Below are 27,101 nucleotides of genomic sequence, written 5' to 3' on the forward strand. Positions count from 1 at the left end.
ACTTCCTCCCAGATCTCTCTGATGTCATCACAGGAGCCCGGTCACACTGGGCGCTTTAACAATGTGACCCGATGGGCCCCTTGAACGGCGGCCCTGGCGGTTTGCCGCACGGGCCGGGGCCGCAAAACATGGCGGCAGGTACCCGGTCGCAAGGGTCTACAGGGCGGCTGGGCCCCCTGCAGGTGCAACCCCTACGACCGTGGTATGTACGCCACTGGGTAGAGGCAGTATTGTGGGAGATTGGGGCTCTAGACAGGGGAAAGGAATAGTATTGTTTGGGATTGGGGCTTTAGTGGGGGGTAAGGGCAGTATTCTGGGGGAGTGGTAGGGACAGTATTGTGTAGCTAGGGCAGTATTTTGTGTAGCTAGGGCATCATTGTAGGGGAGAAAGGGACAGTATTAGAGGGAGTGGGGATTAGAGAAAACACACACACACTCACTCCACCCAGTCTGGTGAACTGGAGTAAATCCTGGGGCCCAATGGGTTGGTGCTGCGCTCTTCTAAGGGAGCTCTGCTGTGTGTCAGCATTTACCGTATAGCTCCCTTGCGCGTCCTGTAGAAGTTGAGGCACCACTGGGGGGTGCGTGAGGAAGAGAGGATATAGAGCGAGGCTCCCTCGTTGGCCCCCCTGCGCCTGTGCCAGTCATCCGAGCTACTGGCATTCGGCCATGCTACAAGATATAACCGGAGCGTTGTGCACTTCCTTCCTGACCTGTCACCCAGATATTTGCACCCCTGACCCGGCGCTCCCTAAGGAGGCCGCCTGTGGCGCCTTATGGTAGCACCGGCCCTGGCTCAGTCTTTTCACCTGGCAGTCTGCATAGAGAAACCATACAGATAATAGGAGAAAGTGAACACTGTTTCCGTTTCTCCTCATTTGTAAACATAGCTTTGCCTTGTCTGAACTGGATTATGAGTTAATTTGCTAAATATTCGTCTCATGTGTGGAGGGGACAGCCATATTCACTCTGGGGGTTGCTATATCACAATACTCACCTGGGTGTAATCACTAGCTCTTATAAGTGCTGTTCCTGCTACACTCTCTGGAGTAGGAGAGGTTTACACACTGAAAGCTGGATCCTGGTCTTGGGTCCAGGGTGGGTGGAGGACGGCGAGACCCCAACCAAGCTGCGGCGGTTCGTGGGGTCTACGTTGCTTATGGTGTCTGGTGGTGTGCTTGGAGTCCTCGGTGAGCACTAGGAGCATTGATTGACGGAGGCACCTGGTCGAGGTGCCAGGCAGTCAGTCACAAAGTGTTTCTTTAACAAACATGATGTACAGGTGTAGTTGGTTTATTTTTGACTGGCACATTGTATGTCAGGTTATCTGTGCCCCTCATCCTGACCAATTAATCACTGAAGATATGAAAGCACTGCTAACAAAATGTGGAGCAAAGTTCTAAAAGTGGAACGATCACTATATGAACCAATAGAATCATCAAGAACTTTTGATTTATCTTCAATCTTGACTTTTGGAATTTTCCTTTCATGTTTATTTTCATTTTGTAAATCTCCCACAATGTATATATTTTTTGGTATGTAGTAAATGTGCTGCCATATCTAAATTGGGTGACCAGGCACTGGATGAATAGGACATAATCATTTTTATGAAGAACATTCACATTGTATATTCAAACCAATCAGACCTACTTTTTATAACCTAACAGGTTAAATCCCATTGAGGACTTCAGCCTGTATAAAGACTAATGCATATTCTAACCATTTACATAATGTGCAAATCATTGTTCTGTATATATAATTAAATATAATGTGGCACACAGTGGTGCTAATATAAAATGTAATTGAAGCTAAAGTTGCTATACGTTTTGCACCTGTAATGTGCAGGAATGTATTAGCCTCAAGCTAAAGGTAGCTTTGCTCATGCAGCATTGGATAGACAAACTACAGGTCAATCTCAGTAAAAGGAGAATAGTGGAGAATTACTAAGAGATTACCAAATGTAGCCTAAAATGGCCCTGTTGGACTAAATAGACCTAAGACGATTGTCCCCCACTGCCTTAACTTTTTAATTCCTTTGATAATTCAGTTTAGTGAATAATCCCAATGGTGCATCAGCACTGAGAATGACTCTGAAAGATGTGCACCTCTGCTGTTAAGCACAATATAATAACATCTGTTCGTACTGTGGATAATGCGTATACTATTTTACTCATACATTATAATGTGCAATGAACAAGGCAGGTAGTGATACCATTACAGTATTGCTTGCACTATGTATATAATTTCATAGAGGTGATTGCACTATGTATATAATTTTATTATACAAGATTGCTGTGTGATGCAATACTGTAGCAATTACTGATTGATATATTTTATGAATTACCAGATTTTACTAATTACATGACGTAAAGTCATGATTTTATTAAGAACACGGAGGAGAGTATTAGTCTTTATCTCTTTCTTTATTCCTCAGCAGCAAAGAAATTAAGGTATTAATATAAAAACAAAACAAATATCCCTTAAAGGGTTAACCATCTAACATTCAACCAATGGGAGCAGGCCTTGTTCCATATACTCTCATGTGACCTAAGCCACTCCCTCTTTCTTGATGATGCCAAAGCCGAAAAAGTCAACAATAAACGAGCAGCATGAACAACTGACTTGACATGACCAAGATTCCAACTTCCGAAAGATGCGGAGACATGGGTTCTAGGGAGCATTCTCCATTGCAGCCAAGAGAAGAAAATCGATCCCAATTGAACCATTGTAAAGGTTTAAGCTGTAGGAGAGACAGAGAAACATGTGGTAAAATATGTTCGAATACTGCTGTCATACATTTGTAACTGTGACAATTAAAAGTTTATAAAATTGAACATGTCACCGTGAGTCCAGCAAAAAAACAAATCATTCGAAGTATTCAGCAACCCACACTAAAGTCCAGACAAATTATACATGCCATTGAAATTGGGTGGGAAGACAAAACATACGACTTACCTGTCTTTGGGTGGGCTAATACTCGCCTCCGTGTCCTTAATAAAATCATGACTTTACGTCATGTAATTAGTAAAATCTGGTAATTTAAAATTAAAGGACACGGAGGCTCGTATTAGGCTAGTTTAAAGCTGTGAGATAACCATAGAAGAGATGTGTTCTGCTGGATGAAAATGGTACTCTTTGAATGTTGATTCTCGAGACCAATCAAGTGTGCGGAGAAGGTCTTCCAGTTTACAACCACTGTGAATGCTTTTGAAGCCATAGCGCCTCTAGTAGAATGAGCTCCGTAAACTGATGTGTCAATGTTAGCACCTGACATTATCCATTTCACCCAGCGTGCCAGAGTCACCATGGATACTGGGTGATGAGGTTGCTTCAGAGCCAAGAACAGGTCGTGTTGTGTTGGTTTCCTGAATGACTGGATCCATAGCACGTACTCTTGGAGGCATGCCACCGGGCAGAGGTTAGCATTGTGAGGAAAAGAGGGGTAGAAGACTGAAGTGATCTTCGATTTTGTAGGTCTGGTGATATTAAACAAAACATCGTTTGGAGTAAAGGAACATGCATCAATATCCAGAGCTCGGTTGTCTGACCCCCTTTTACAGGAAATTAGACGAAGAACCAGATTGACATCCCATAAAGCCGTGTATCCGGGCTGTGGTGGACGTGTGAATCTAATGCCTCATAAAAGGCGACAAACCAGGAAGGGTTTCCCAGCCGGGAAGCCATCCAATCCGCCATGACCAGCTGAGACCACTGATCTATACATGTTTATCGTGCGGTAGGCCAAGCCTTGGTCATACAGGGCGGTAAGGAAACTCAAGATGTGGTTTATAGAAGCACGTATGGGATCCATGTGTTGTTCCATGCACCAATAACTCCATGTGTTCCAGGCATGGGTATAGGATCTTCTTGTTCCTGGAGTCCAAGCTCCTGCCAATAAGTCAAGAGTTGATTGTGAAACGTTTGGCATGACCCAAGGTCCCGGGAGAGGAGCCACGCAGGAGTCTGAGGTGTCCCTGAACCAGAAGGGGGTGAGAGTTCCCATCGGGATCTGATAGTAGGTCCATGGATCCTGGAAGTAGTCTGGGGAGGTCGATAGACATTTCCATGAGCGAAGGGAACCAAGGCTGTGCCGTCCAGAATGGTGTTATCAAAACCAGTGACGCTCGTGAGTGTTGTAGAGGTAGAAGGGTCTGAGCTATTAGAGAGAAGGGAGGAAAAGCATATAGCCGTTTGTCCAGCCAGGGTTGCAGGAAGGCACTAAATGCCAGGGCGTCTGGGTCAGGTCTCCAGCTGAAGAATGACGGAAATTGAGAATTCAATCTGGAGGTGAAGAGGTCGATGTGCATTGGGCCCCAGAGTTGCTGGAGCCGCAGGAATATTGTGCGGTTCAATCCCCAGGCACTGTTGTCCTGTAGATGCCTGGAATTCCAATCTGCTACGATGTTGGATAATCCCGGAAGGTATTCCGCTTGTACCGATATGTTGCGATTCAGGCAGAACTCTTTCACCAGGTTTGTGAGTATCGTGGATCTCGTGCCACCTAGGTGGTTGATGTAGCGGACGGCTGAGATATTGTCCATGCGCAGTAGGATGGAACAGTTGGTTGTGCCCCAGAGGAGGCCCTGAAAGGCGAACGACCCCGCCAGGAGTTCCAGGCCATTGATGTAAAGCTCCTTTTCCTGTGAGGGCCATTTTTCACCTGTAGAGATGGGACTACAACGAGCACCCCAGCCGAGTCTGCTCGCGTTGGATTCTATTATGAGATCCAGGGTGGTTCCGAAGATTGCCCTGCCGTTCCATGCTTCCATGTGTTGAAGCCACCAGGAGAGTTCCTCTAGTGGAACAGAATCGTAATAAGACTGACCCAAGCGTAGGTGCGTGGCTTTGAGTTGTTGCAGGGCCCTGTAGTGGAGGGGTCCTGGAAAAATCACCGGTATGGAGGCCGATTATCATCGGAAGTTGTCGCAAGGTCAAAACCGGTCATGCCAGTGTCCGCTGGATTTCCTTCTTGATGAGTTTCACTTTTGTGGTAGGTAAACTGAGCGTTCTGTGAATTGCATCTGTATTGAATCCCAAAAACTCCATGGTGTGGGAAGGATGCAGGATTGACTTGTCCCAGTTGATTAAGAAACCTAGATTAAGAAGGAGGGACAGCGACCTGCCCCTGGTCGGGAAGAATGGTGAAGGTACTCTGGGTTCCAGAGGTTGGAACCTAGTTGTGGCGGAGCCTCGATAGCCCCTGTACGAAGTCCAGGAGGAGCGGCCGGACAGACGGCCCTGATGTCTGCCGGCCCCACTGAAAACTTTCTGGGAGAACACCCGTTTCATACTCATTTGTGCTTTGTTTAGTGCCGTGAAGGTACTGACATACTTGCCCAGGTGTTCTACAAAATCGTCTCTGAACAGGAGACCTTTTGCCTGTGTGCCAGGGTCAGATATTGCAAGGTTTAGGAGTTTTCGCTCACATAAGTATGGCTTTACGCCGTTCGGTGGCCAACGCGGTTTAGCGTTGCCAATCAGGCATATGCACCTCTGGATCCATCCTCTGATGGCGAACAGGTCTATTAGTGTCCCCTTAGTCAGGGCTGTTTCGACCATGTAAAATATCTTGGCTACAGGCCCTAGTACGTCCAGGACTTTGTCCTGACTATGTCGCAGGGAATTGTCTTTTCCCTTTTTGGCCTTCCAATCTGATTTACCCAGAAATTGGGCGATCTTAGGATCCACTTCAGGGGTAACACAACCATGTCCGGGACCATAGGGTGTGGGCATTCTGCTCTTAGTTTGCTCCTCGTGGCCTTATCTAGGGGCTTTCTAACCCTAGTTGCGATTATTTGGCCACATGGTCAGTGGGGTACCAGTCAGCCTAGCGAGGGTTATGCAGGGCATCAGGGTCAAAAAGGGATTCCCCTAGAGGGTCTAAGACGGCGGATTCATCCATCTCCTATCTAGCTTCTATAGCTGGCGGTGCAGTCACACTGCATTCGGGGGAAGAGTCCTCAGAGTAAACTGGGTCGATGGCATCAGACCCGTCTGAAACCTCCTCCGAATCAGTCGGACGAATCAGGTAAGGCTTTTGCCCTCTTCTAAGTCTGCACCACTTTTACGTGGGAGCACCACGTCCTCAATATCAAAAGGGCACAACCTGTCCGTCAAATCATTTTTGGAGGCAATTTTTATCATATGGTGGGATGTGTTCGTAGCCTTGGGGCCGCTAGAAATCATTATAATCAGGGGCCGCTGGGAGCGTTGGGCCGGAGGCCCGGCGAGATGCCATGATAGATGAAGAGATGAAGAGGGACAAATTGTCCGACATCACTCCCATGGCTGTGTAAATGGTTTGGGTAACAGATTTGCTATTGGTAGCATCCAGTGGCGAGTGGAACTACTCCAAGTTCATGTGTTCCTGGGACGCTTCCTCTACCCCACCAGAAGTGGTAGGACCCGCGGACACAGAGGCTATGCAGTGTCTGCTGGGCTTAGCAAAGGCATTAGGAACAGCAGCCTGCATATCAGAAGGGGTCTGCATAGTGGTTATAGTACGAGGAGTAGTCACCACAGAGGGCAGTCAGGGGTTAATCCTGACAGTATGGTGTAACTAGGGTTGAGTTAGGGAGGAAAACCCAGAGCCAGATGATGAAGGGCAGCTTGCAAACAGGGGGCAGTACCAGTCTAAATTAAACCCCAGAGCCAGTGGTGAACAGAGAGTAAGTATAAATGGGCAGCACAAATAAATATGTTAGCTTACCGAGTGTTCCCTCAGGAATGGCCCCTGGGGAACACTGGTAAGCTGCCTGAAAACCTAGCCAGCCAATCAGCTCGCACCCCTCCCTAAATGAGCGGTGCGAGCGTCACAAAAATCAAGGGTGCCAATCGCAATATGGCCACCGTGCACGGACGGCACCGATAGAGGTTTTGACCGCGATCTGGAGGGCGGCTGGAGGGGGTTCGTTCTGAGGTACGGAGGGGTAACTCGAACCCCTGAGGTCGTCCCGCAAACGCAGGGACCGCGTTATATACAACCCAAATTAGAAGTGGAAGGGTTTGCCCCAGGGGAGGGGTGAGGGACCCTGTTAAAGAAAAGTTAACTAAATAGCATACAAAATCAGATCAATACAGACCAATACAGTATTCAATGGAAAAATACCATAGTAAAAATAGCAAATTACAACACAAATCTGCAGAGCAAAAAATTATGTGGTACTTAGCTGAGGCAGCAGCAAAGAAAGAGGGAGTGGCTTAGGTCACATGAGAGTATATGGAACAAGGACTGATCCCATTGGATTATATTAGATAATATTGTAAAGTGCTACGGAATCTGTTGGCGCTATATAAATGGCAATAATAATAATGGTTAACCCTTTAAGGGGTATTTGTTTTATTTTTTTATATTAATACCTTAATATCCTTTCTTTGCTGCTGAGGAATAAAGAAAGAGATAAAGCCTATTATGAGTCTCCGTGTCCTTTAATAAAATCACTGGTTCTGGCCAATCACTGAACCTCATGGTCCTTTTTAAGTGCCAAAAGTTAAACCTCATTAATCTTTTATAAGGTATATCTCACTTTCTAGATAAGGGAACTTTTATGGGGCTAAATTAAAATCATTGTTGGCCTATGTATGGCATCACTTGGAAGCTGGCCACACTGTATATGTGCTTTGCACCAGTGGTGAACTAAAGTAGAGTGGTGCAAGAATTTTTTGGGGGCCCCCCTATTGCAAGGATGGGAAAATAAGGTAGCTTCCCATCTGTCATACAATGCTTTGCCAGCTGGGGATCTATAATTTAATGATCCTTGCAGGGTTGTATTTAGCACTGAGCAGAGTTTGTATGTTTGTTTTAAATATGTTTATTGGTTGCACACCATAAATCTCAATGCAAACTTATTTGTATTCAAGCATGGAAGTGCCTGCGCAGAGGCGTAATTAGCAATACATGTGTGGGTACGCAAGCAGTTGCCTACGCAGAGGCATATTAATTGAGTCATTGGTTTTACAGCAAGTAGATTCATATTCAGTCATGTGTATTTTGTGACTCTTGCTATGTTAGTGTCTTGTCTTTGTGTTTATGCTATCTGGTGTGGTTCGAGATTATGTTTGTGTATTTATCTTGTGTTGGCTGGTTTATGCGGTTGCTTTGTGCTAGTCGGTATGTGCAGTTGTTCTGTGTAGTTGCATTGAGTTTGTTGGGTTGTATAAGTGTTTTGTGTCAGTTGGTTTGTGTAAGTGCTTTGTGTTAGCTGGTTGTGTAGTCGCTTTGTGTTAGCTGTTTGGATAGTTACCTTGTGTTTGCTGGTTTATGCAGGTGTTACGAGTTAGCTAGTCCGTGTGGTTGCTTTGAGTTGGCTGGTTTGTGGAGGTGCTTTACGCTAGCTGGTTTGTGCAGGTGCCTTGTGTTAGTCGAGTTGTGTGATTGCTTAGGCATAATATCATACAGTGCAGTAATTAGGCAGTTAAGCAGGCATTATTAAAACATGTAAAGCTTTTGGTATCAGCTAATAACATAGCACCTTGTCTTTGCTGCTAGGACAGATGCCTATTGATCTGTGCTACCCTGCACTATTTCAGCTGGTAAAGCATTCGGTAATGAATAAAAAACACAGCGTTAAGCCTTTGCTGTCTGGTCTAATGCTCATCGATCTGCCTTACATATTTATAACCAAAAAGGGTTTATTAACAGGCACATTACGCTATACGCATTGTTATTGTCTAGTCTGTCATAATTCTAACTCGTGGAATTAAGGAAGCAGTGTACATGCTTAACTGGGCAATCCAACGTTCCCTGGAGTAGTTAGGGAGGCTTATATTTATGCTATCAGATCTGCTTAAAAAGTAAATGCAAACATGTAACGAACTATGTGAATTTTAAAGCGGCAGGGTGGCCTTGTCAGTCCGCATGGTCTTCTGGGGGGAGCCTCCCATGGCACTGCTACCTCACTGTCCCTTGGTCGCCAGGCCTCCTTCCATCTCCCCCATGCCGATCCCCGCTCGCTGGCCGTGCCCCCCCATCAGTCAGGGCCGGCCTTAGGCATTTGGGCGCCCTGTGCAAAAAATCTTCACAGCGCCCCCCCTTCCTGTCCCCCCTCCCCCACTCCTTACCCTTCCCACACACCCTGTCACACACACACACGCAGACAGTCACACACACGCGCAGACAGTCACACACACACGCGCAGACAGTCTCACACACACACACAGGCAAACAGACACACACAGGCAGACAGCCACACACACACACAGTCAGACACACACTCACTAACAGACAAACACACTCACAGACACACACTAACAGACACACACTAACAGACACAGACACACACTAACAGACACAGACACACACTAACATACACAGACACACACTAACAGACACAGACACACACTAACAGACACAGACACACACTAACACACACACACACACACTAACATACACACACACTAACATACACACACACTAACATACACACACACCCACCCACATTAACACATTTTTTACAATTTATTTAGACCCACCCCCCCCAGCCTCCTTACCTTTGGGAATGCTGGGGGGGGGTCTCGTCCTCCCTGGTGGTCCAGTGGCTGCTGGGCTGGGCGGGCTGGCGGGCGGCTGGCGAGGGAGCACTTCCTCTGAGCTGTATGCTCAGCTCCCTCGCGCACTGCAGAGTGAGGCTGGGAGCCGGAATATGACGTCATATTCCGGCTCCCAGTCTCACTCTGCGGGCGGCGCGCGAGGGAGCTGAGCATACAGCTCAGAGGAAGTGCTCCCTCGCCAGCCGCCCGCCAGCGCCGCCCGACCGCCCAGCAGCCAGGCATGTCTGTTAGCCGCAAGGCTAACAAGACATTTGCCTTGGGCATTTGGGGGCGGCTTTTTTTGCCGCCCCCTGGAAAATGCCGCCCAAGGCAAATGTCTTGTTAGCATTGCGGCTAACAGACATGCCGTGTGAGCTATGCGGCCGCAGGGCGCCCCCTGCACCATGGCGCCCTGTGCGGCCGCACAGCTCGCACACCCCTAAGGCCGGCCCTGCCCGCAGTACTGTGGGCACTCAGGAGCACGAGCTGTCCGTTGGACCCCACCACAAAAGTCCTCCGGACGTCCGCTCCCTGCACCTCCCCAGCTCCACGTGGGCCTCTTGAGGTGTGCACTCCTGTGTCTCACCCGGTGCCGGCCACATGTTTGGAGCTGGTGTCCATCCCCCACGACCACCGGTCCGTTGGGAGGGTGGTACAGTCCTGCCCCACCGGGCTCACGGCGTCAGGGACATGGCTCTCCGGGGACCTCCCAGACCCAGAGGCCCGGGTACCCACCTCTCCTGCGGTTGGGGACGCCGCACAGGGGATCCGTCTGGCGCTCGGCTCTGCCAGGGCCCGTGCGAGCCGCCCATGGTAGCTCCCTCTGGTGCTTCTCTGTTTGGAGTAAGTCTTCGGGCGGGCTCCATTCCGGTCGCCTTTGCCCATTCAGGCGGTCGGCTCAGACCCCACACGGTGTCTTCCGCACTGGAGTGTGCCGCCGCCATGTGGCCTGGGTTGCCCCCTCCGGCTGGGTGGGGGGGAGCGGGGGCCGGGCCGCCTCTCGCAACAGCGCAGTCTTCCATGCCATCATCGCAGCTGGTACATCGTGTCCTCCAGGTTGCCTGCCAGGGATCTGTGCGGCCCCGGTCTCATTAAGCTGCATGCGAGGGAGGGGGAGCAGAGACAGAACAGCCTGGTCCCCCAGCGGCCGCCAGAAGAGCTTCCCCAGCCAGCGGCCGCCAGAAGGGCTCCCTCTGCGGCCGCAGGTGAGCCAGCTGCCTGCCCGGCCCCAGGTGCCGACGGCCCACCGGGAAATTTCCCGGTATCCCGGTGGGCCAGTCCGGCCCTGGCTGGCGGGCCCCAGTGTAGCCCCACGGGCTGTAGTTCCGCCACTACTTTGCACCCTACATTGATCAGCCACAACATTAAAACCACTGACAGTTGAAGTGAATAACATTGATTAAATCATTACACTGGCGCCTGTCTAGGGGTGGGTTAAATTGGGCAGCAAGAGAACAGTCAGTTCTTGAATATCATGTTTTGGAAGCAGGTAAAATGGGCAAGTGGAAAGAACTGAGTGCCTTTTTTTAAGGGCCAAATAGTGATGGTTAGATGACTGGCTCAGAACCTCTCCAAAACTGCAAGTTGTGTGGGGTGTTCCCGGTATGCATTGGTTAGTACCTACCAAAAGTGGTGCAATGAAGGACAACTGATGAACCGGTGTCAGGGTCATGGGCACCCAAGGCTCATTGATGCACATGGGGAGCGAAGGCTTGCCCACCTCGCCCAATCACACAGAAGAGCTACTGTAGCTGAGAGTGTTAAAACCATAGGCCTTGGTCTCCAAATCCCCCAGCTCTCGATCTAATTGAGCATCTGTAGGGTGTGCTGGAACAACAAATTTGATCCAAGCAGGCCCAACCTCACAACTTACAGGACTTAAAGGATCTGCTGCTAATGTACTGGTGCCAGATACCGCAGAGCACATTCAGAGGTCTTGTGAGGTCCATGCCTCACACATCAGAACTGTTTTGGAAGCATGAGGGTGACCTACATATTATTAGCCAGGTGCTTTAAAGTTGTGGCTGATGACTGTACATTAGTGTAGTATGATTACCCTGTTAAAGGAGTAGTGTGGTCATTCTATATACATGATGTATACTATTACAGGAGCTGTATGCTAACCCTATATACTTGCTGCACGCTATTAAGGAGTCCATATGCCCACCCTACATAAATAATCAATATACTATTAAAAGTGCAATATGGTCATATAATATAGAAAGTGCACAGTATTAAGAACAGTACAGTCACTCTCTATACAGTATTAGGAGCAGTATGGTCACATTATAACTAAACTGCACATTATTTAAGCACAAGTATGGTCACATTTTATATAGATGCTGTAAAGTATTAGAGGGGCAATATGGTCATTTTGTATACATGCTGTAAGTAGTAAAGGAGCAGTATGGTCACATTATATATGCCAGGTGTACAGTATTAAAGGGGCTGTGTGGTCACATTATATTTAGATGCTGTAAAGTATTAAAGGGGCTGTGTGGTCACATTATATTTAGATGCTGTAAAGTATTAAAGGGGCAGTGTGGTCACATATTATATAGATGCTGTAAAGTATAAAGGGGCAGTGTGGTCAAATTATAAATACACATGGTGTAAGGTGGCAGTATGGTCACATTTTATATAGATGCTGTAAAGTATTAAAGGGGCAGTGTGGTCACATTTTATATAGATGCTGTAAAGTATTAAAGGGGCAGTGTGGTCACATTTTATATAGATGCTGTAAAGTATTAAAGGGGCAGTGTGGTCACATTATATATATATATATATATATATATATATATATATATATATATATATATAAATGCTGTAAAGTATTAAAGGGGCTGCGTGGTCACATTTTATATAGATGCTGTAAAGTATTAAAGGGGTAGTGTGGTCACATTATATATACACATGGTGTAAAGTGGCAGTATGGTCACATTTTATATAGATGCTGTAAAGTATTAAAGGGGCAGTGTGGTCACATTATATATAGATGCTGTAAAGTATTAAAGGGGCTGTGTGATCACATTATATATAGATGCTGTAAAGTATTAAAGGGGCTGTGTGGTCACATTTGATATAGATGCTGTAAAGTATTAAAGGGGCAGTGTGGTCACATTATATATACACATGGTGTAAAGTGGCAGTATGGTCACATTTTATATAGATGCTGTAAAGTATTAAAGGGGCAGTGTGGTCACATTATATATAGATGCTGTAAAGTATTAAAGGGGCTGTGTGGTCACATTATATATAGATGCTGTAAAGTATTAAAGGGGCTGTGTGGTCACATTATATATAGATGCTGTAAAGTATTAACACCTTAAGGACCAAACTTCTGGAATAAAAGGGAATCATGACATGTCACACATGTCATGTGTCCTTAAGGGGTTAAAGGGGCAGTGTGGTCACATATTATATAGATGCTGTAAAGTATTAAAGGGGCAGTGTGGTCACATTATATATACACATGGTGTAAAGTGGCAGTATGGTCACATTTAATATAGATGCTGTAAAGTATTAAAGGGGCAGTGTGATCACATTTCATATAGATGCTGTAAAGTATTAAAGGGGCTGTGTGGTCACATTTTATATAGATGCTGTAAAGTATTAAAGGGGCAGTGTGGTCACATTATAAATACACATGGTGTAAAGTATTAAAGGAGCAGTATGGTCACATTAAATATTTATATATATATATATATATAGCTGTACAATATTAAAGGGGCTCTGCGGTCACATTATATATAGATGCTGTAAAGTATTAAAAGGGCAGTGTGGTCACATTTTATATAGATGCTGTAACGTATTAAAGAGGCAGTGTGGTCACATTATAAATACACATGGTGTAAATTAGCAGTATGGTCACATTTTATATAGATGCTGTAAAGTATTAAAGGGGCAGTGTGGTCACATTATAAATACACATGGTGTAAATTAGCAGTATGGTCACATTATATATAGATGCTGTAAAGTATTAAAGGGGCAGTGTGGCCACATTATATATAGATGCTGTAAAGTATTAAAGGGGCAGTGTGGTCACATTATATATACACATGGTGTAAAGTGGCAGTATGGTCACATTATATATACACATGGTGTAAAGTGGCAGTATGGTCACATTTTATATAGATGCTGTAAATTATTAAAGGGGCAGTGTGGTCACATTATAAATACACATGGTGTACAATATTAAAGGGGCAGTATGGTCACATTATATATAGATGCTGCAAAGTATTAAAGGGGCTGTGTATTCACATTTTATATAGATGCTGTACAATATTAAAGGAGCAGTATGGTCACATTATATACCTGCTGCCCCTATCTCCTCCCTCCCAGCCATATAAAATACAGCCTGGTGTCCATTCCCCTCCACGCTGAGCCTAGGCACACAATGCCCCCAGTCGCCGCCTCCTCCCCCCGGGCACTGGCTGAGCTCTGCCGTCCCCGCCCCTCCCCCCGGTCTGTGAAGGTCATTACACCCAGCCAGTCGCGGTCCAATATAGCGCATGCGCCCGGGCCCTGGCAGACACGGAGCGAGGCGGCACTCTCTGCCATACACACACTGAGCGGAATAGAAAGGAAGGCAACATGGCGAGGATGCCAGGCAGCGGGGACTGCAACCCGGGCACGGCGGACACCGACCCCCTGCACGCCCAGTCCCGGGCCGCCCAGCACCGCCTGCAGCCGGGCAGCGCCGGGGAAGAAGAGGAGGAGGAGGAGGAAGAAGATGAGGAGGATGATGATGATGAGATCCAGGAGGTGCAGATCACCGGGGATGAAGAAGAGGACGATCTGCTGCTGCTGGAGGAGGAGGAGGACGATGAGCTGGATGAGGACGACATGCAGCTGGACTGGGACCCCGAGGAGGGCTCGCTGCTGGGCACCCCGTACCCCCGGCTGGGGGAGGCTGTCATGGGGCACTACCCTCGCCCCGGTGCCCAGCGCCCTGCCCTGGTGCCCGGCCTGTGCTCCGGCATGGTGGCGGTGGAGGACGTGGACCCGCTCCTGCTGCAGCTGGGGGGAGTCGGGGGCGACGGCGGGGGGAGAGAAGGCGAGCGGCCCGAGCGAGCCCGGCTGAGCGAGAACACCCGCCTGGCCACCCGCTACGCCGTGCGCATCTTCCGCGAGTACCTGAGCGAGAAGGCGCAGAGCCCCGACTTCGAGAGTATGGACAAGGAGGCGCTGTGCCGGGTGCTGCGCTCCTTCTACGCCGAGGCGCGCTCCAAGAGCGGCCAGCTCTACAGCAAGTCGTCCCTCATCAGCATCCGCTCGTCCCTCAACCGCTACCTGAACGAGCCCCCTTACTGCCGCACCCTGGACCTCACCAAGGACCCCGAGCTGCGCAGCGCCAACCTCACCCTAGCCGCGGTCATCCGCAAACTGGAGGAGCAGGGGGCCGGACCGGTGGTCCAGAAGCAGGCCATCACCAGGGCAGACCTGAGGAAGCTCTACACTTCCTGCGTCTTCAGTGCCTCCTCACCCTTTGGACTCCTCAACAAAGTGTGGTTTGAGACCTGCATGTACTTCTGCACCAGGGGTAGGGAGAACCAGAGGGAGCTGGAAGAAGACTCCTTTGGCCTGGCCATGGATGAGGATGGCAGGAGGTTTGTCTACTTCAAGGCTCTGGGTCCCTATCACAAGTCTCGCTCTTCGACTTGGGGCAAAAAACGCGGTGGGCCGGGTGGCGTCACTTCCACTGAGAGCGACGAGGAGAACTTGCCCCGTATGTACGAAACTGGCACAGAATTTTGCCCCTATGCCAGTTTTGTCAAGTACCTGGCCAAGCGCAACCCGCTCTGCAAGGCCTTCTTCCAAAGACCCCGGGACCATTGCAGCGAGTCGGATGTGACTTGGTATGAAAATAAAGCCATTGGCAAAAACTTGTTGGGGACTCGTATGCAGATGTTGTCGAAAGCGGCCAAGCTGTCAAAAACTTATACCAATCATTGCATTGGCGCTGTATCTGTGGCCACCTTAAACAGCATAGCTGGGATTGGTACCAAATTAGGGCCTCCTTTCTTCATGGACAACATGAATGGGTTAAGACACAGACAGGTTATCCCTGGCAATACGTTTATTCTACCCAAACCAACTGGGGGGTTGCAGGAGCCTAAAACTGAGACACCTAAGCGCCCTCTTTATGACTCTGCCCAATCTGTGTATACAGGTGGGGATGTTTGTAGCCCTCCATCACCCAAAAGGCTATGCTTAAGGTCTGTAGAGCCTTCAGACTGTGTTATGGTCATGTCTGTCAAGAGTGACCATCAACCATCATGTCCAGAAACCAATGGTCACATGGTGCTTGCCGCCTCACCTGCTGTTTCCTCACCTCCAGTGGTGTCTCCTGTTCAGGTAATCAGACTGGTAAGCTTTTAATTGGAAGACCCAGGTTCATGTACAAAACATTACAAGTCCAAATAACATGCCTATCTTGTTAGGATTCCATTTTACTGATAAATCATATAAAACAATCTATAGGAAAACTACTACATTAGAACATGTCAAGAAAGTATAATCTGTTGTCTTTAAGGATAAGTTGGCACCTTCACACGTACACATTAGTTTACTTAGTAACACAACCACTGAGCCCCTTCATAGTTTGCTCAGTAAGTAATTCTTTATCCAAACTCCGTGCATTGTTTTTCATTTTTTACAGTTTTTTACAACCTGTATATAACATGAGAATATGAACGAAACTTTGATTATTTTTTTTTTAAGTTAATTGGTAAGGAAATGTTCTACTAATACGGGCTTGGTTGAAGTATGGCTTGTTCTTGTAATTGATATAAAGGCTGTTGATGGAAATAGTTTGATATTGCAGGTAAGTTATTATTTTTTTTAAATTAATGGTACGATAACATAAAGCAGTACAATATGTAGTCAACTTATTTACTCAGAACAGTATTTGTTTTTTGTGTAAAATTAGTTTTAATGCATTGTGTTTTAAGATTGTGACTGTCACTTTAATCAGCATTTAACTGTGGTATTACATCTGTTTCCTTTAGGTTTATATCCTTAAGTAACCATTGGTCAACATTTTTCAAAATCACACTAGTGATTACTAGCAGTATATTTATTAATACACAGTCAGTGTTTCTTTTTGCAGAATTAACACGAATTCAGAAACATTTTTGAAATTGGTGTTTGAAAGTGTAGTATAGTGACTAACTGTATTTTTTTTTTAAAGGGACACTATGGGCAACCAGACCACTTCAGCACATTGAAGTGGTCGGGGTGCAGTGTCCTATGTCCATTTAAACCTGCAACTGTAATTATTGCAGTTATTTATAAACTTTATAATTACATTGCATGATTTACTCCAACTCTTGGGGCACTTCCGGGTTGTTAGGTGACCTATGTTAGCCTAACTCATGCTGGACGATCTCACGCTCTACATGAGGACATCCAGCATCAGCTAAAACCCCATAGGAAAGCATTGATTCAATGCTTTCCTTCGGGGTAGTGCTAAAGTGAGTGCGGCACTTGTGGCGCATGCACATTAAGTCACCGATATCAGAAGAGCGGAGGCAAAGCCTGACCCAGCGCTGGATTCAAGTAAGTGACAGAAGAGGTTTGGCGCTGTAGATAGGGGGGGAGGGAAGGGAGGGTGAGTGAGAAGATACTATAGGGTATTATAGTGCTAGGAATACCATTTTGTTCCCTAACCTATAGTTTTCTTTTAACTTAGTGCTTTTTATATTCAGTAGGTTGCTATCTTGTATTAAAGGGACACTACATGCTGTACCTTTAAAACAATGCATAATTGTGTTATTGAATGTAAAAACAAACCAAAAAAAGACCGCTTTTTTGTTGCATACATTATTCCCAATATTCAGAGCTTTTTACTTTGAAACAACAGTCTCATTCAAAAGCTTTAACTTTGAATGAAACCGTTGCATCGCTCTACATGCTTCTTCTTTCTTGTGCTTTCCACATCCACTCCAGGAGGGATGCTGATCTAACCAATCAGTGTCCTATCCCCAGGAATTCTAGAAAAGTACATTGGGCATGCCTGGCAGATCTAGATCTCTTCATCTAGCGACATGCTGACAGAGGGAGTTTGATCAGTGTGATCATGCAGGCTCCGGTGCTGGCTTTCTCTCTCCTTTTGCTGCATAATGATGCCTTGTTTCTGTCATTAGTGGACAGATCTGAAACTGAGCTCGATGAGAAACGGAGGTGGGGGGAGGCAGAACAAACTTCCCTAGCTGAGGATATTGCCCAATAATATAATATCACCAAGTTTACAGTAAGTTTGCAGACATTTTCAAAGTTTTTATTTTTTGTTTGTTTTTTTTTGCTTTATTTTGTAAATTTGTTTTAAAGTGTTTGCTTTCTGGTTTAAAAAAAATATATTATGTCCCTTTGATTTCCATAGAAACCATGAAGTGCTCTGATATAGATTCACCCAGTGTTCACTGAACACTGAATGTTTGAGTTCAGCTTTTGGCTCCCTGACATTGTGTATTGTATGCCACAAGTAGTTTAATTCATGAAATAAACATGAATGAAGCTATTGTAGTTATTTGCAGTGGCATATATTATCTTTATTTGTTGTGAAGGAAAGTAAACTCAGCCCATCTTCCTCAAAAAAAGTATAGCATAGCTCTCTTCAGCATTTCCATTCATGAGAAATCTTCAATGAAACTGCTGTGGCTGACAGCTACTGATACCTCCAGAAGAGTGCCTGTTCCAAGTAACTTTGTACCATAACCTACACAGGGTGCCTTCAAAAGGGACACTAAAATGCCATAAACACAACATTTTGATGCAGTGGTTTTGGTGCATGGATACTATATATGCAATATTTCTTCTTGAAATGCTGCCACTAATGGGATATTTCAGTCATTTGCTCGAGGTGTATCTGCTCCCCAGCATCTGTCCATTTGCATTTCCAGAACAAAAAGTGCTGGCTCCCTTTTTCTATTTTATGTAAGTTGGGCAGTTGTCATCACCACGAGTTACATGGCGACATCGTGCTCATAGCCTCTTACTTGTGAAGGCTGCAACTGCTGTGTGCACACAGTACCTGACACTATCATTCTAAAAACTTCCTCTGAGGCTGTGAGTACTTATTGCGCATGTGCTCTGAGCCTCTGTTTATAGCCGGGAACTGCAAGATGAGGTCAGGATGGAGTCGTATATAGAAGTTTTTATTTTCTACTTTAAGCCGTTTTCCTTGTGGCTTTCCTGAATATTTTATGTGGTTTATTTGATTTCGTATGTGTTCCAAATGTGTTACCTCATGAGGTTTCTGTTTTAGTAATTCAAGATAATACATTTGTATTTGTGTCCCTGTTTAGGCAGTAACTACAATAGCTTTTTTACCCTATGTAACCTATGGAGTCTGTACTAAACAATGGAACGGACTAGCAATTAGCAAAATGTAGGCCAGGACAGCCAAGCTGGAAAATAAAATGTTTTTTTTTTGTCTTACACTTGTACATTGGTTGTTATCTACTCAGTTTAGAAAATTGATTAATCAAAGAGTTGCCACCTTCTTTTTTTTTTTATACCAAAAAAAAAGAATAATGGTCATAGTTAAGATTGAGATATCACCATTATTATTATTGCCATTTATATAGCGCCAACAGATTCCGTAGCGCTTTACAATGTTATGACAGGGGGATTTAACTATAAATAGGACAATTACAAAAAGCTTACAGGAACGATACGTTGGAGAGGACCCTGCTCAAACGAGCTTACATTCTATATTAAAGCTTATATACAAGTGAATTACTAATATGGCAAACTTTCATGTCTTCACTTCTTAAAGGGACACTGTTGGATCAAGCTGGTCCCTCCAATAAATAGCTGTTTTTTGTAGCCCCTCTTTTGGTGTATTTTTAGCAAATGATGGCCTTCTCTTTGTTTTCCCACGATTTATAGTATGTGTTGATGTGGTCTATTTTGGATGTGATATGCCCTTTTGTTGATCAGGGAAACAGCTATAGCATTTGTTTTATTAAAGCTAGACATGATTCAATAGGCTTTATCATACAAAGCTCAATGGCTGAGATAGCATTGCGGTAGCAAAAAAATAATTATATGTCTGTATGAATGTCTGGGTTGCTCAGGCCAATGACTTTGCTGAAGAGGTGTGATACAAAGATTGAAATCCCGCACATTACACAGTACAGCAGATTGAATCAATGGACCGCCGATGTGATTCAGCCAGTGACGTAAAACTCAAATTGCAGTTTCTAATTTGTAAACAAATATGGAACTGAGTGAATAACCTTGCTGGATGTTCTGGATACAAGTGGTCAGTTCCAGGCAAGTTTTGATAGTGACGGGTATTACAGTGTGGATTTTATAACGGCATTCCAGCAATCTCTCCACGAGCTGAATCTGCACATAATCCTTCTACACAATTAGCTGTTAACCGTAAAAAGAGATGGCACTCACCAAAACGGCCAGGGAATATTATCTCGAGGTGCACAGAGGACCAGGACAGCAACCCAGATACAGATATAGCAAAATTAAAAAAAGATCCAACTCTCAATAACTCCCAGAGCACTGATTTGGGATGCTCCAGCAACATAATAAAACCCAATACGGGTTTTTACTAAGTCTGATTCAGTCCCAATAACGGCTCAATAAAAGCCCTTATTGAGGTGGAAACTTTGCTCAAATAAATCTCTGCTCTGGGTATTTGTGAGTACTGCACAGGGTATGCAAGTAAACTACATCTCCCATAAATAAAACAAAGTTACCTGCTCTCTTCCCAATCCCTATGCATATGTAAACAAATGGAGGTTATTTAGTTGCCCAATGTCCATGAGAGGGTATGCCCACCTGCCATGTCAAGGCTAATACATCTCCCATGATGTTATTACACAGCCATAATGCTGTCCACAGCATCTGGAGTACTGACGTTTGTCTACCCCTGTATAGCACAACATATAAAAACTAGATTGGATAGTTGTAAGGAGTAGATTTTAAATGACGTGGCACCTTTAAAGTATTTAATCCTGCCCACACTTTAAGAACCTTATGCATAGATTACTTTAAAATCCAATTGACTTTAAACTAAACTAAAACACCCATCACTGTGGGCTGCTTTACGTAGCATAACTCTTGACTGATTTAGTCATCTGAACATGTGTTACTAGGTACCGCTATATGATTTCCGTAATAACATTGCATTTTATGGTTCACTGAAGATGCATAAAAGACAACATTTACTACATGTACTGCTTTTAGCCAGCAAGCAACATGTCTCAATTTAGTAAAACACATTTCTAACCCTTTCCCTGTTTGTAAGCACACCATTAATATTTAAAGGAGAGTTGGTAATATGTCATCTAAGGTTAATGTGTATGCTAATAGTAATCAGTAAAGCTCTGGTGGGGCAATCCTTTTTTTTTTTTTTCTTTATATAACCACTGTCTTCTTTAAACAGGAGCAGGGTTAACTAATTATGAACATGCTTGGTCCTGACTATACCAGTGGAATCATTCTAATAACTAGTTTGGTGATGTTATCATGTTAATGTTTCTGGCCTGAGACCAGCAAACCTCCCAGCTAGTTAGAAAAATTGCAACATCCTTTTCAATTACACACTTTGATTGTGTGCTAGCTCTATCCTAAATGTGTGCATTAAAGGAAAGAACACACACAAACACAATTGCCTTGTATAAACACTATTGTTCATTCAGATTCTGATAGACAAGGGTTAAACCCGTCAGGTAGTGTCCTCAGGTGCTTGGCAGTCTGTATGGGAGGTCATGTGATATAGGAGTTTTCCATTCAGTTGCAGGGCTTTTCTATGTTAATTAGATGTCTTGTATTGGTGCAACAGCAGACATGTGACAGTTCACTGAGGTTTTCTGTTTCACCTCATTTGACATCGGAGGTCAGTGACTGACTGTAGTTGTTGTTTTTTTCGTCTTCTTTTTCTTTTATTCCCCTCCTTTCTTTCTGACGTCAAATTTCTTCCCTCGGGCACCTCTTACCCCTGAAGAAACTAAAGCAAATTATTGGCCAATGTTGACTGAATGTGAGCTGAAAATCTAGTTATAGAACTGTGTGCTATTTTCAAATATTAAAATATAGATTTAAAAAACACACAAAAAAAGAACACAGAGTGATGATGAATATACACTGAATTTATTGTGTTCATGATGGCCTTATGGATAAATTTGGATTCTGATGAAAGGAAAATGGTAGTGATGTTTGCTATGTTTCTTTTTTTTTTTACTTTTACAAATTGGGATTTATTCTCTTAACGATGAGTTGTGGAGCATTAATCAGAGAAATAAAAACGATTTGTAGATTTTTTTTTCGATCCAGTTTTAATTTTTTTTTTTTTTACCAACATTTTCTATTTTCATCTTGGCTGTTTTTAATTTATGATCTCCAATTACATTGTCAATTCCCTTTTCAGTGAATAAGACCCATTGTATATCACAGCATTGACTGATTTGCAATACCTTTTTATAAAGGTCATTTTTTTGCCTTTTACTAGTGTACGCAGGCTTTACTGATTTAATGACTAGTATAATCTTCTTTGTTTTATTATTTTAATTTATTTTTTTGGACATTTTTCTGTTTGTGAATTTGCTTTAGTAAACATCAGTATTCAGTTCATGATCTGTGTATATGCAGATTGTGGTTCGCATTGAGTCTGCAAGGTGTTTTCACAAATGTTTAAAAGGATTGTTATTCCTAAAAATAAACATTTCAGTGTAAAAAATTAAAATATTCTGGTTCAATGAATGCTGATTATAGTTCCTACCTAAACAATGGTAGCTTTTAAAGTGGAATTGTCACTACTCTGAAAACTAAACCATTGAATAATGTAGACCAAGGTAAGTGGTCACACTTTTAGCAAATGGCTTAATAACTAAGAATTGCAGATTATGTTAACGTAGTGTACGTATAATCTTAATTTTAATAATGACAGGAGGCGAGTATTTTGCATAACTTTCTTTACTTATGCCTCCAGCAGCACAAGTCAATCAATCAAAAAACTTTAACCAATCCTAGGCCAACATAGCCTGCATATAAGTCTTTAGTGGGTGTGTCTATTCCTCTTTCTTTGATGTGAGAAGTCCTGTAACGTCAGGTTGTGAGGTATCTTTTAAACTGGAACTCTGTAACTTGAACGAACGTAGCTTGGATTGGAGCTTGATGGATATTGTTGTCCGGCTCCCAAGTCATCTTATGCTGGAAAAAAACGGAAATAGGTGAAAGATGTGGAAGTGAACTATTGTCCGCATGCAACCTAGACCTGATTCAGTTACTAAACATGACTAAGTATTAGGTTATAGTATTGACAGTAACTATGAGAAGTTAACTAGTAAATTCTATACTGTTTACGTGAGGTTTATGCTAGGAATGTAACAGTCTGTCATGATGTCACAATTGTCTGTAAAATGCTATAAACAGCGAGTATCAAGGGGGGGAACAATCTCAAGATCTATGGGGGGGAAAATACTCGCCTCCTGTCATTATTAAAATTAAGATTATACGTACACTACGTTAACATAATCTGCAATTTTATTACATGACAGGAGGCTTCCTATTTTGCATTTTTAACGCTGCGGTAACAACGAAAAAGATGCGTGAGATGTCTGTCGAAAGTAGAAAACTCGGAAGGTGTTTTCTCTAGTCCAATCTGCCGAGCGCAGGATGTCCGTGAGTGAAGCTCCCGCCGAGTATGCACGCGAAGCCGCCGCCCCGCGTACCGAGTGGGCCCCGAAATTCGGTTCTACCCCTGCAAGGGATAAGAGCCATCGTACCCATCTGGCCAACGTAGTGGTAGTTACTGGTTTGTATGGTTTGGTGTAAGATACCAGAAGTTGACCTGATCGGTAAAAACGGAGTGGTTCGGTAACTTCTACGTACCGAAGCAAAGTGGTCACGACACCTAGCCGCGGAACCGTCGGAAAAAATGGATAAGACACGGATGTGGAGTCCGTCTTAGTCCTGCGAGATACCAAGAAGGTAACCCCTACTGGTGTAATAGTGAAACCATCTATGTCAAAAGCTCTAACGTCTGCGACCCTACGAAACGAAACTAAACATAGGAGGAGAGTTAGTTTGGCTGATAGTTGTCTCAGTGACAAGGTCTCGTTGTCAGGCCAGTTCCTAAGGAATCGGATAACTATATCAACGTCCCAAAGAGTGTTATACTTCGGTACCGGAGGTCTGGCTAGTCTGATGCCCCGCAGTAGCCGGCATACCAGAGTGTTCTGACCCACTGGTGTACCGTCTATCGGGGTGTGGGCCGCCGAGATGGCGGATCTGGTGATATTAATTGAGCGGAATGCTCTGCCTTCTGAGAACAGGTTTGACAGGAAATTTAGAATGCAGGGAATAGGTGCTGTAAAGGGATCAAGGTCCCTGTCCATGCACCAGCGGTTCCATGTGTTCCATGCGGATAGGTAGCTACGTCTAGTGCCCGGTGCCCAGGAGTCCCATAACAGGTCTCTAGTCGTCTGCGATAGGCCTGAGACGTTCCAGGATCCCCGGAAAGACTCCAGGCTACCAATTCCAGCCGGTCTTGTGTAATCAACGGATGAGGTTCCCCGTCTGGGTTCACCAGGAGGAATGGGAACACTGGTAATAGTAGCGGATGGTCCTGTGATAGAGCTAGTAGGTCCGGGAACCATGCTTGGCTCTTCCATAACGGTGTGATCAGAATCAGAGAGGTCCCCGCTCTGCGTAGGTGGTGGAGGACTCTCGCCAGCATCGAGAAAGGTGGGAATGCGTAAGCTCCTGACTGTGGCCATTGTTGCAGGAACGCATCCACTGCTTCGCTTTGAGGGTCCGGGAGCCAACTGTAATATCTCGGTAGTTGAGTGTTCGTCCGTGATGCGAAGAGGTCTATGTGTAGCGGACCTCGTATCTGCCTTATCCTGCGGAAGATGGTGGTGTCCAGGCGCCAGTCGCTGCTGTCTCTCCAGTGTCGAGAGAACCAGTCTGCAGTGAGGTTGTTGACACCCGGTAGATATTCTGCCTTGATCGTGATGTTGCGGGGTAGGCAGAATCGATAGATGTCCCTCGTCGCTTCCGTCAGGGCCCGTGATCTGGCTCCGCCCAGGTGGTTTATGTACTGGACTGCCGAAATGTTGTCCATGCGCAGGAGTATGCAGCAATTGGACATGTTCTTGGCCAAACTCCGGATCGCGAAGGAACCCGCTATCAACTCCAGGCAGTTGATGTGTAGGAGTTTTTCTTCCTCCGACCATGGCCCTCCGGTGGACGCCTGTGTGCAGTGGGCTCCCCAGCCCCATAGGCTGGCGTCTGACTCCAAGACAAAGTCCGGATTCGGACCGAATATGGCTCTGCCGTTCCAGGCTTCCATGTGCAGGAGCCACCATCTGAGTTCCGTCCGTATTTCTGCTGACACTGGGATCCAGTGGTCGTATGTCTGACCTTGTCTCAAGTGATATGCCTTCGCCCGTTGCATGGCCCGGTAGTGTAGTGGTCCCGGGAAGATCGCTTGTATGGAGGACGATAAAAGGCCTACCATTCGGGCTAGGAGGCGAAGCGGTATTGAGTCTTTTCGAAGTACCCGGCGTATCTCTTTCCGTATTGCCGCAATCTTCGCAGTGGGTAAACGGAGGGTACATGTCCCCGAGTCTATTTCGAATCCCAGGAACTGAACCACCTTGGCAGGTTGTAGAGAAGATTTTTCTCTGTTTATGATGAAGCCCAAAGATTCCAGCAAGAGCACTATGAATCTCGTTTGAGAGTGAAGCCTGGGCGCTGATTCGCAGAAAATCAAAATATCGTCCAGGTATATTAGGCAGCGGATGCCTTTCTCCCTTAGGTAAGCCATTACCGGCTTCATGAGTTTCGTAAAGCACCATGGTGCTGAGCTGAGGCCGAATGGGAGACAGGTGAATTGGTAGGAAAGGTGGTTCCATGTGAAGCGGAGGAAAGGACGGCTGACGCAGGCTATCGGTACCGATAGGTAGGCGTCCTTTAAGTCTAGTCGAGTGAACCAGTCGTGTTGCAATAGTAGGTCTCTTAGAAGGTGGATTCCTTCCATTTTGAAATGCCTGTATGTGACGAAAACGTTCAGTTGCCGTAGGTTGATGACTGGTCTGTAGTCTCCTGTTTTCTTTTGGACTACGAAGATGTTGCTGAAGAAACCCGTATCGTCCGGGGCGACCTCCACCGCCCCTTTGTCGAAGAGGGTTTGAATCTCCTTGTCTATGATTCCTGTGAGTGTTGCCGACGCTCTTATTGGAGGTGGGCGTCGGTCTTGTACCGGGGTGTCTGAGAACTCGATCTCGTAGCCGGTTACCGTATTGAGGATCCAGCTGTCCGAAGATATCTTCTCCCATTCCTGTGAAAAGAGAGACAGTCTGCCTGCAGTTATGTGGGAAAAGAGACAAGGTGTGTCGGGGATGCTCACCTGTATTGAAACGTCCGCGTCCGCGGGTGCCTCTGGAACGGAAAGATCCTCTCTGGAAGTTGGTTCTTGAGGTTGGGAAGAAGGCTTGAGATGACTGGTATCTGGGGCCTGAAGGCCAGAAGCGGCTGGTGGCTCGGCCCCTTTGGCGACCAGCCCTGCCAAAAACTCCACGGCGTGGTATGGTGCGAAAAACTTGCCTGATGGAGGTCTGAGCCTTATTCAGAGTGGTGAAGATGCTTACATGTTTCTTGAGTTCAGTTATGAAAGAGTCACCGAAAAGTTGACCGTTCGCCAGCGGTCCCATTTCTTTTTTACCCAGCTCCATCAGTTTTGGGTCCATCTTGAGTAATGCAGTTCTGCGGCGTTCTGCGCACATTGCCGCGTTGGTGTTACCCAGCATACAGATGGCCCGTTGCGCCCATTCACGTATAGTGTGGGCATCCAGTGTGGTGCCCTGGGATAGGGCTAAGTCGGCCAAGTATAGCATTTTTGCTAGAGGGCCCAGGATGTCTAAGAGTTTGTCTTGGGATTCCCTAAGGCCCTTCTCTATCCCTTTTCGCGGGTCCCGACCTGCACGGGACATGAACAGGGATACGGTAGTATCAAATTCCGGGGTTAGTGCGATTTTATCTGGTAGTGTGGGTCTTGGGCATTCTGCCCGTAGTCTCGCCCTTACTTCTTTGTCCATTGGCTTTCTCAGCCAGAAATGGACGAACTGAGTCAGGTGTTCTGGCAATCCCCATTCCGTTGATCTTGGATGTCGGATCGTGCGGGGATCGAACATGGTTGCTCCTTGGGGGTCTATGAAGGTGCCCTCTTCCTGAGGGAATTCCTGTTCAAGGTATGAGTCTTGATCATAGTCTCTGTCGTTTCCCTGGAGGTCTAGCCATTCCTCGTCTTCCGAGTGTGAATCTCCCGCCTTCCATTCATCCATGATGTCAAGTGATGGTGGGGGGTTGTGATCATCGTCCTCCGAGGACGGAGAATATGGAGGGGAAGTTCCTCTCTTCATTGTCTGGCGGCTCTTCTTCAGCGGTGTTTTTCCTTTCTTTCCTTGGGTGTTCGATATGGTGCCCTTCCGTTGCCGTTTTGTAGCGTGGTAATCTCCGAGAAGGGCATCGTCAGTAAAAACCGTGGGTTGTTCAATAGCCGTGTCCGGTTTTGGGTTCTGCATAAGCAGTTTGTCGATAGCTTT

At 45.7% G+C, this 27,101-nt stretch overlaps 1 protein-coding gene across 4 annotated transcripts in view; it reads left to right on the forward strand.

The window, feature by feature from the left end:
- KCTD1 (potassium channel tetramerization domain containing 1) overlaps positions 1–27,101 on the forward strand; it is a 115,975-nt gene that overhangs the window by 37,141 nt on the left and 51,733 nt on the right. For 2 of the 4 annotated variants that reach the window (XM_063451456.1, XM_063451455.1), the window contains exon 1: positions 14,053–15,897. The exons of 1 other annotated variant lie outside the window; for it this stretch is intronic. In XM_063451456.1, coding sequence (XP_063307526.1) covers positions 14,122–15,897 — 1,776 coding nt within the window. In that variant the 5' untranslated portion in view covers positions 14,053–14,121. Of the gene's footprint in view, positions 1–14,052; positions 15,898–27,101 lie in introns of those variants that run through there. One more of the 4 variants, XM_063451457.1, reaches the window with a different exon arrangement.

This window comes from Pelobates fuscus, chromosome 4, assembly GCF_036172605.1.
Source record: "Pelobates fuscus isolate aPelFus1 chromosome 4, aPelFus1.pri, whole genome shotgun sequence".
NCBI classification, from domain to species: Eukaryota; Metazoa; Chordata; class Amphibia; order Anura; family Pelobatidae; genus Pelobates; species Pelobates fuscus.